The 10878-nt window shown below is 44.0% G+C and overlaps 1 protein-coding gene across 1 annotated transcript; it reads left to right on the top strand.

The window, feature by feature from the left end:
- The first annotated feature begins 4709 nt into the window (after positions 1-4709).
- LOC123162063 (protein DETOXIFICATION 16) lies at positions 4710-6872 on the top strand. Its single transcript, XM_044579866.1, has 7 exons — positions 4710-5488; positions 5587-5673; positions 5769-5825; positions 5910-6148; positions 6236-6354; positions 6448-6534; positions 6626-6872. The coding sequence occupies exons 1-7, from the start codon at positions 4710-4712 to the stop codon at positions 6674-6676; spliced, it is 1419 nt and encodes a 472-aa protein (XP_044435801.1). The 3' UTR covers positions 6677-6872.
- Positions 6873-10878: the final 4006 nt, after the last annotated feature.

Here is a 10878-nt window from a genome sequence, read left to right as displayed (position 1 = left end):
GTCAGAAACTGCTCCCCGGATCCCATGATTTATTGTGCTTTTTCACGAGCTTGACAGCCATGCGAGTGGAGCGTTCCCATTTCTCCTTATTAGCCTCATAAACCTTACTTTTCTCAAGAAGGTTTTCATCACCAGAGGGTGGAGGAATAAGAGCTTTTTCTGTAAGTGCGTAGTCCAGGAAGGAAAATTAGTTTCATTAAGATGTTCAGTTCCACCGATGTGCCCAGAAATAGCTAATGGTTTGAAGGCTGAATTAACGGAAAAATAACATGGATATTAGAATAAAAAATTCTGAAAATAACATCAATATTAAACAGTAACTTATTGCATGTTATTTGCATTAGTCTGATCAATCACATGCCAAAAATAAATAAAATCCTCATTCGTAACAGCATTGGGCAGTAAGGGCAAGGAACAAAATGAAATATCATTATTGGGAAATTAATTCTAATAATCATGATCATACTCAACTTTGGTCAGAATATAATCATGCATCATAAAAAATTAATTATTGCAATTATTCCAAGATATATAGTAGCCACTTTAGATAAAAGGTCAGGATATAATCACGATCACATACAACGTTGGTCAGTTTGTAACCATGCAGTTTAAACTTAATCATCACAATTATTGTGAGAATATCTAGCAGTGTTAAACCAAAATTTCTCGTTGGTTCCATTCTAACTCAACACTAGTGCGCATAAATAACTGCTGAAGTGCACGTACTCCTACTAGAAATAATTAACCGTGCAATTTAATCAGCATAATCTTCTATATCTATATAGCTAGCCCCCACTAACTATTTCTCTCAACATGCAAGCATGCCACATCATCTCACAACATGCATGAGAAAAGGCCCACCCCGCTACAATATGTCTCTCAACATGCAAGCATGCTGCTTCATCATGAAACGTGCATGGAAAAAGACCCATCTCAACATGAAAAAATACATGAGAATTTTTATTCTTTATGCTATTTATTATTTAATAAACATTTTACAACTATATAATGATTAAACATAATAAATTATATGTATTTTTATTTCAGCTTTTTATAGTATTACTTTAAATATTCATGTTTCATACAACGAATCACATTGAAATATGTTGCAAATATTCTCGCAACAACGTGCGGGGTATCATCTAGTTATTTTATCAGCAGAAGCATTGCCTAGTTAAATGGCAGTGTAATTTGTGCAGCCGAGGAGACGGCAGTGCAGCACAAAAGTCTCATGCACTGCTGCTTATCTAACGACGAGCAGCTAACTAATGACCGGCAGAAAACATAACTGATGCAGCGGTAACCATCAAACTACAGCAGTGCGCAGGCTATGACCGAACAAACTGCATGATTTAGCGCCCACTAGGAGGGAAAAAATCCATTGTGTTATGCAAATAAATTAAATAGCCATCTACTGCATTAAGATTAATCAGCAGAATTTCGTGTGCAAGAACGTATAGAACAATTAACAACAAATCTGCACGTACTAGTATTGGATAAAATTCTGCAATTTGCCCATGTACAGCGCAGCCACGTCCGATCTAATTTGTGGCAGTTATGGAAGGTGAAGCCGAATCCCTAACGAGCTGGCTAATTAGCTTTCATAGGCCGCCGCCCATACTCACCGAAAAAATGTATCGAGCATGGCGGCAATCACGGGAGTGAGCCCGAGGTGCGGGAAAGAAGCTGATGCGCGCGATCTGCACTACTGGGTCTCCATTAAGATACATGAACCTGAAAGAAAACTCTATTAAGATATTTATTAGGTTCATGTATTGCTTTGTGCTCATTGTGTTTGTATCCTCTTGATGTTCGCTTTGCCGAAAAATTGGATTCGTATATCAAACGATGAACTGAGACTCGACAAAATCTCAATTCGTTGTGACTTAGACAGATCCTTAATAAATACAAGAACTTAATTCAAAGTTCTAGAAACCATATTCTCCAAACCTCTTGACATAGGGATCATGACTCTTCAAAACAGGCACCATCGTCCTGTCACCAAACAAGAGGTTGACCTCCTATATGGACCAGCTCTGTCGGGGGCTCTATTCGTGCACTCGTACAATGGCCTAGGGGCACTGTTTGCCCGCCGAAGCTCTTAGGGTGTTTATGTCTGCGTAATCTGGACAAGCTTAATGATGCATTCCCTCTAAATCAACTGAGTGTCAAAGGACAATCCATTTCAAAGCGTTGAAATTTCTTTTACTTTTGAGTGAATTGTTCCATGCTTTTGTTAAAGTAGTGATCCGCGCAGCGGTAAATCCTGTTTATATTGATTTGATCGATGGATCCTCGTTGATGAATTAGAGTCCTTGCTTTGCATCTACTTCAATATTTTGTTCCAAAGGCGAGGAGCTCTAGAACCATTGGCAATGTTCTACTCAAGAACAGTGGGATCGGCGACATTTTTTCTGGTGTTTCGGTTCATTCATTGGCTCAATTTAGACACGTGAACAGTGCCAGTTCCATAGGCCGATTTGGGAAGCCAATGCCCCCATTGTAGGATAGGTTGGCGTCATCTTCAACAGGCTTAACTGATGATGCTAGCAACCTGTTGTACACCCAAGAGACAAAAACTATGGATCACCTTCTAGCACAGTGTATTCTGGTGCGCTGGGTTTGGTTCAAAGGTTGATGCCAAACTATTATATGGTGTAATTCGCATGTGACCAAAGGCTACTAACGCCAATGCTTGGTCCAGTTAGAGTGAAATACAACGTTACTTAGAAATGAAACCAAAACCCTTAGCGCTCTTATGTCGTCTATGGGTGCTTTGTGAGATTAGTTCCTATACGTGTGTGTGCACGTGCGCCCAGTCTAGCAGATCTTGTTTCGACCTTCTCTGTCTCCACCTCTATCTTGTCTATCTCTTCTCTACTACTTAAACGAATGTAAGGCTCGATGTTTCACTTTTCTTCTCACCACCCTTTCGTCCAACCTTCCCTGCAATCACCTTAATTTACTTACCTTCAAAAGAAATTTCACATTAACTTACTTACAAAGCTTCTTGTCGAAATATAAGGTAAATCACAAGCAAGATTTGGTAACCATTTATTTACACAACCACATTAATATGGGCAGAATATTTATATCTCTTTGCAACGCACGAGCATTGTCCTAGTCTAATGAAAAATGTGTGCTTTCTTATGCGTTTGTGGGGAAAGAATCACATCAATATCAGCTGTTGTTGAAAGCATCCCTGTAGAACATCAATCAGTTGGTCAAAATCTCTAGTCTCTAGTCTCTAGTACATAAAAAGAATGTAAGGTATGATGTTTCACTTTTCTTCTCTCCACCATTTCATCCAACCTTCCCTGCAATCACCTTAATTTACTTACCTTCGAAAATAATTTTATTTTAACTTACATGCCAACCTTCTTGTCAAAATATAAAGTAAATCACAAGCAAGATTTGGTGACCATTTAGTTACACAATCAAATTAATATGGACAGAATATTTATATCTCATTGCGACGCACAAGCATTGTCCTAGTCTAACGAAAAATGCGTCATTTCTTACGCATTTGTGGGAAAAGAATCACATCAATATCAGCTGTTGTTGAAAGCATTCTGTACAACATCCATCACTAGGTCAAAAAGGAGGGGGAAACAACAACTATATATTATTTGTTAACCAATGAGTTGCTTTGATTAGTTAATCCAGCCCAAAGACAAAGCTGGTTGTCAAGTTGCATTTCATATTGTCTGTTGGTGTTTGGGCCACTCAATCCTCGATTTACTACAATTGTCAATCGCATCATCTAACGCTCTAAATTAAACAATTTTAATAGAGAGATGAATTCTCCTCGTGCATAAAGACCGTTGCAATGCAAAACCGTTCTCATTTACGTAATCATCGGTTCAATAGGGCTTAACTGATGATGCTAGCAACCTGATGTGTGCCCAAGAGATCAAAACTAAAGATCGTCTTATAATGGCACACTCAATTGTCAACGTTCTTATTGTGCCTAGATCGTATCGATGCTGAACTTTCTCAATGATCGATCATTCATCAACATGTAGATTTAGAAATGAAACCTAAATGTTGTGAAGTCATCATATCGTTTGGCCTTGTGGCTTTATCAATTTAAAGTGGGGCGAAAGCCTACTTGAAGAGGAAAAATGAAGGCAAAACCCTCCCATGCTCTTATGTTGTGAATGGGTTCCGCGCGCGAGATTACTTCCAATATGTGTGTGTATGTGCAAGGTTTACCAGTCCTTTGTTTCGATCTTGCCTATCTAATGAAAAAGGCGTGCTTTCAGGCACGTTTATTGAAAAAGAACTCAAATCTCTATCCGCTGGTTTTGGAACCATCCTATAGAACATCAACCACTGGGTCAAAGCGTGGCCGCCAAGTAGCATTTCATGTTGTCTGTTGCTGCTTGGACTACTCGCAGTCCTCCACTTACTACTTATCAGTCACATCATCTCACTGTCATCCAAGCAATTGTAACCGATGTGGAACTTTCCTCGTGCGTAAACATCGTTGCCCCGAACCAACGTCTGATGCTTGGCAGCCACGCTTAACCTATTATCACGACCACTGAAAATTTTATAATCTGTGCAAACATAGTAATCTGCTACGCAGCTTCCACAGACTCCACAGCACTTCCCCATAAATACCTAACATGTCCCCTGCTTCCTCACAATCCTAAGTTCCTAACTACTTCTGCTCCTGCGTCCAGCCTCAGAAGAAGCTGACAAGAATGGAGAAGCCGGGCGTGGACGAGCACCCCCTGCTCGTCGAGCGGGACGAGAATACGGCGGCACCGGAGGCAAAGCGACTGCTGCGGCTGGCTGGACCGCTGGTGGCAAGCGGCATCCTCCAGTGCGCGCTGCAGCTGGTGTCCGTGATGTTTGTCGGCCACCTCGGCGAGCTGCCCCTCGCCGGCGCCGCGCTGGCCACCTCCCTCGCCAACGTCACCGGCTTCAGCCTGCTGGTCGGCATGGCGAGCGCGCTGGACACCCTGTGCGGGCAGGCGTTCGGGGCGCGGCAATACCACCTCCTCGGCGTCTACAAGCAGCGGGCGGTGCTGGTGCTGGCGCTCGCCTGCATCCCCATCGCCCTCGTCTGGGCCAACACCGCCCGGATCCTCCTGCTCCTCGGCCAGGACCCGGCCATCGCCGCCGAGGCCGGCGCCTACGCGCGGTGGCTCATCCCGGCCCTCGTCCCCTACGTCCCTCTCACGTGCCACATCCGGTTCCTGCAGACGCAGAGCATCGTCGTGCCGGTGATGGCCAGCTCCGCCGTCACGTCGCTGAGCCACGTCGCCGTGTGCTGGGCGCTGGTGCACAGGGCTGGCATGGGCAGCAAAGGCGCGGCGCTGGCCACCGCAGTATCCTACTCTGCAAACCTGGCCATACTGTCCCTGTACACGAGGCTGTCCGGCGTATGCAAGACGACATGGACTGGGTTCTCCATGGAGGCCTTCAAGGAGCTGCGCCAGTTCGCGGAGCTCGCCGTCCCCTCGGCCATGATGGTTTGGTAAGATGAAATCCTCAACAAGTTCTCCTGATCAAGGTTGTCCATTCATGCATTTCTGATTTCACTAATGACATACTACTTGTTCTTAAAATTTGCAGCTTGGAATGGTGGTCGTTTGAATTGCTTGTGCTGCTCTCTGGTCTTCTGCCTAATCCTAAGCTTGAGACCTCGGTATTGTCAATATGGTAATCTCAACTCCAGAGACAACCTTTTGCATTTACCATAATTTAAAATAAATGCTCTTTCCTGCATTCTAAGCTGTGATTATTGAATTCTGCAGTCTTAACACCGGTGCTCTCATGTTCATGGTGCCATCTGGTCTCTGCACAGCCGTAAGGTAGCGTGCACTCCACAAACAAAATATAGCTATATATGCTGAGTGGTCTCGCTGATTTTCCAGCATATACATTATACAATACAGTACACGCGTTTCCAATGAACTTGGCGCCGGTAGGCCTCAGGCAGCGAAGCTGGCAACTAGACTGGTCGTATGCATGGCCCTGTTTGCCGGCTCAGTGATTTCCATCACAATGATTTCTCTACGCAAATTTTGGGGCTACATGTACAGCAACGAGGAAGAAGTCGTGACATACATTGCCAGGATGATACCTGTCCTCGCCATATCTTTCTTCATAGATGGAATCCACACATCTCTTTCAGGTACATATATGAAATTCCCCACAATGTCACAGATTTACAACAATATCAAACATAGTGACATGATCTTTGTCTGAACATGACATACAGGTGTGCTCTATGGATGTGGTGAGCAGAAGATTGGTGCGCGTGTTAACCTCGCCGCGTTCTACTTGGCAGGCATCCCCTTGGCCGTGTTGCTTGCATTCGTCTTGCATTTGAACGGGATGGTATGCACTATGTCAGCACGAACTTTAAAGGTTACTGGCCACATGAATTTGCCTTTTTTTTTAAAGAGACCAAATTTTTTGTGGTTCCAATAGGGTCTTTGGCTCGGCATCGTTTGTGGCAGTCTCACCAAGCTTGTGTCGCTCATCTGGATCGTTCTTTCGATAAACTGGGAGAAGGAGGTAAGTTCAAGATCTTGCAATTTGTGTATCACCGTAAATTTCCTTTGCACAACAATGTGTGGTTTCTCTTATTGTCTTTTATTTGAATCAGGCAATTAAAGCAAAATACATGGTGTTAGGATCTTCTCTTCCGGCTGCATGAAGATAATACCCTATGGCGGGAACATTGTATTTTTTGATGCGGTCAAACATGCAAGCGAACGGAAACAAATCGATATACATAGCTATGCCATTTTGCTTTGAGAAGCATGGAGAAAATGTAGATATTGGGGACTAAGTTTATAATGTAACCAACATTGTTTGATGTTTTTGAGGGAAAAGCCATCATGGCGGTTTATATTTCATGTGAAAACAGCGATACATCGTTTGCCAATACATCTAGCAGAAAATCCGGAGGCACTGATTTCCACATAATAGTTCGAGAGACCTCGGAATTCCTAGCCAACAAATCTGCCGCCATATTAGCTTCCCTAGGACAATGAGAAAAAATTATAGAAATAAAATTACGAGCTAAGAAAGAGCATTCTTCATAAATTGCTGCTGGTGGTCCAAGCGAATTTCCTCCGTTTTGCATGATTTCAATGACTTCCATGCAATCACCTTCTACGCATATCTTGTTGCATCCAGTTTCACTTGCGAGGAGAAGTCCATCTCTTAAGCCTCGTGCTTCTGCCGTAGCCGCTTCTTAAACAAAAGGGATATTGCTGCAAGATGCCGCCACAAATAAACCGGAGTGGTCTCGAAGTATAGCACCTCTAGCGCCAGTGCCACTGGCAATGTCGAAACTTGCATCCACATTCAGCTTGATTGTGCCCTCTGGTGGTTTCTCCCAGCCATGTCTCCTAATTCTGTTCTGCTTGAATTTCGCTCTTGAGTAATTTTTTGCGAGTGCCGATATTGCTTGCTTCGATCTGGTTGGCTCATACAGTTGCTCGCCGTGTGTATATCTGCGTCGTTCCCACCACAAGTACCACACAGCCGTGGCAACAAGGTCATTACGGTGAACATCATTAACCAATGACTTAGTTGGATTCTTAGACAAAAGGAGGTCAGCCATCACCGAGCCACCCTCTCTTTCCACCATGCACACATCATTCACCACCGCTGCCATACCTAGCAAATGCCACACCTCCTGTACTTGAGGGCACAAGAATAAAGCATGCCAGATGCTTTCACAATCTGAACTGCATAAGGGGCATTGAGAACACGAAACTATATGTCTGTTCGCTAAGACTCCTTGGCATGGAAGAGCTCCAAGCAAAGTTTTCCACACATGAATTTTCACTTTTGAAGGCACACGTAGTTTCCAAATGGTACTCCAAACTGGACTAGTACTTGAGGCTTGTATCGAATTTGTCATCCTCAACTTTCGTCCGTGTTGGTGTTCCCATTCCTCATGATACGCTGACCTCACCGTAAAATTTCCGCTTCTATTAAAATGCCAGGAAACAAAATCATCCATCATCCCTAAAGCCAAAGGAATGTTGAGGATACGTTGTGCATCAATTGGCCAAAATAGATCATTAATTAATTGTTCATCCCAAGCTCTATTATCCGCATCGATGAGTTCCGACACCTTGGTAATTACAATGTTCGCCCTTGGTGTCATGACTTTCCGAGTGGGGCTGCTTGGTACCCAAGAGTCCTCCCATATATTTATTTGAGACCCATCTCCTACTCTCCATATATGACCTCTCTTGAAGGTCTGAATACCACTCCAAATGCTCTGCCAGGTGTAAGAGCTGCCCTTCTTTAAGCTACACGTAAGGAGGTTGCCCCCTGGAAAATATTTTGCTCTTAAAATTCTGGCACATAACGAATCTGGCTCACTCAAGAGCCTCCAACATTGCTTTGCGAGAAGGGACAAATTAAAACAGTGTAGATCACGGAATCCAATACCACCCATCTCTTTAGGTATACACATTTTCCACCAAGCAAACCAGTGCACGTGTTGTTTCAAGTCATCATCTCCCCACTAGTATTTAGACATAGCTGTAGTAATCGCATTGCATACCTGCTTTGGTAATTTAAACACGGACATGGCATACGAGGGAATGGCCTGAATAACTGCCTTTAACAATACCTCTCTTCCTCCATAGGATAATAGCTTTTCCTTCCATCCTCTGATCCTACCGAGCACTCTATCAATGAGATGTTGAAAACAATCAGAACGGTCTACTCCCACAATCGGCGGAAGGCCCAAGTATTTATCCGTGATCGCTTATGCCATTATGTTTAGGGTGGTGCACACCTCCACCCTAGTCTCCACAGGTGTACAAGGGCTAAAAAATATGCTAGATTTAGCATCACTAACCAACTGCCCCGAAGCCATGCAATAATCATCCAGGGCTCTTCGAAGACTAGTTGCATTGGCAGCATCTGCTCGCATGAGAATTAGTGAATCGTCAGCAAAAAGAAGATGTGACACTGAGGGAGCATCTGCACACCTTAACTCCCAATAAGTTCCCGGACTCCTCCTCATGCATGATCAAGCTAGAAAGGCCCTCAACACATAGCAAGAATAGGTATGGTGAGAGGGGGTCTCCCTGCCTGAGGCCCCTAGATGGAACAAAATAATCGGTCAACACATTATTAACCCGTACCTAATATGTGATGGACCTCACACACTCCATAATCGGGTCCACCCAGAGTGGCGTGAAGCCCAAACGTAGAAGGATGAGTTGTAAGAAATTCCACTCCACCCTATCATACGCCTTGTGCATGTCAAGCTTCACCACACATGTACCATATTTGCCCATAGTTTTTTTTCTTGATCGCATGATATGATTCAAAGGCAACCAGAAAATTATCAGTAATGAGACGCCCCGGAACAAATGCACTTTGTTTTGGCGAGATTATCTCCGTCAAAATAAATTTCAGACGGTTAGCCAGAAGTTTGGAAATCACCTTGTATACCACATTGCACAAACTAATTGGTCGGAATTGAGTTATAAGTGTTGGATTTTCAACCTTCGGAATTAGGACAATGGTGGTGTTGTTCCATCCTTCTGGGATCTTCCTTGAGTTAACAGCAATGATCACTTCATCAGTCAAATCCTCACCTATGATATGCCAAAACCTCTTATAAAAAAACTGCATGTAAACCATCCGGGCTTGGAGCTTTTAAATCACCAATGTTAAACATGGCCTTTTTCACCTCCTCACGTGTGTATGCCCTAGTCAACTCTTCATTCATGGCTGCTGTAACTCGTGGTTTCACTTTGTTAATTACATTCAGATTCGAAGCTTGCTAACCTGAAGTAAAAAGAGAGGAAAAATAAGTCGCTGCATACGCTCTAATATCCTCCTGATCATCTATCCAATCACCATTCTCTCGTTGTATACGTTTGATGGAATTTTTCTTCCGACGACCATTAGCAGCCCTGTGAAAAAAATCTGAATTCCGGTCTCCTCGAGTGAGCCAGTCTGCTCTACCCCGTTGGAGCCAATATATTTCCTCCTGTTCCAGAAGCTTCTCAATTTGCATATGTAAATCATGTTGCCTAACCACGGCCTCATCAGACAAATGGCCAGAAAGAACTTCGTTCAATTCCTTCTGAAGCTCTCGGAGTTTATTGCGGGGCCCCTTGAGGACGTCCTTATCCCAGCGGTGCAACGCCCTGTGAACCTCAGCTGTGTTGTCCGCTAGTGGAACAACACCAATCTGCTTACATTTATCCCAAGCCGTTTGGACTACAGTTTCAATATCTTCCTCTGCTAACCACCGTGCCTCAAATTTGCGTGTTTTGGAAGGACCCCTAGGCTGGATCGCCGGTTGGTAATCAGTATCAATCAAAACTGGACGATGGTCTAACTTATCAAAGTCCTCATTAAACACAACAAAACCTGGGAACAAGTCTACCCACAACATATTTCCCACTGCGCGGTCCAAACGCTCGCGTAACTGACCTCGACGCCATGTAAACAAATCACCCGCGCACCCAAGATCGTCTAGGCCGCAATCAGAAAGTGCCTCACTGAACAATTGCATGCTCCTTTGGGATGGTACAGCAGCACCCTCTTTTTCATTTACTTGCAGAATTTCATTGAAATCACCTGCCACTAGCCAAGGCAAGTTCCTCATTCCATGTAGCTCTCTCAGATCACTAGTAGAAAAAGGGTCAAATGTGAGACACATTAGTCCCGGTTTGTAACAGAACCGGCACTAACGTGTCCATTAGTGCCGGTTCCAACGGCTAGGCGGGAGGAGCTCTTTAGTACCGGTTCGTGGTGAACCTTTAGCACCGGTTCGTGCCACGAACCGGTACTAAAGAAAGTGGTGGCAGGATGTTGTCAGAGTGGGGCCCTTCCAGCACCTTTAGTACCGGTTCGTGGCATGAACCG

Source organism: Triticum aestivum, chromosome 7B (assembly GCF_018294505.1).
Source record: "Triticum aestivum cultivar Chinese Spring chromosome 7B, IWGSC CS RefSeq v2.1, whole genome shotgun sequence".
NCBI classification, from domain to species: Eukaryota; Viridiplantae; Streptophyta; class Magnoliopsida; order Poales; family Poaceae; genus Triticum; species Triticum aestivum.
Note: the sequence above shows the minus strand (reverse complement) of the source record. Positions and strands in the feature narration are given on the sequence as shown.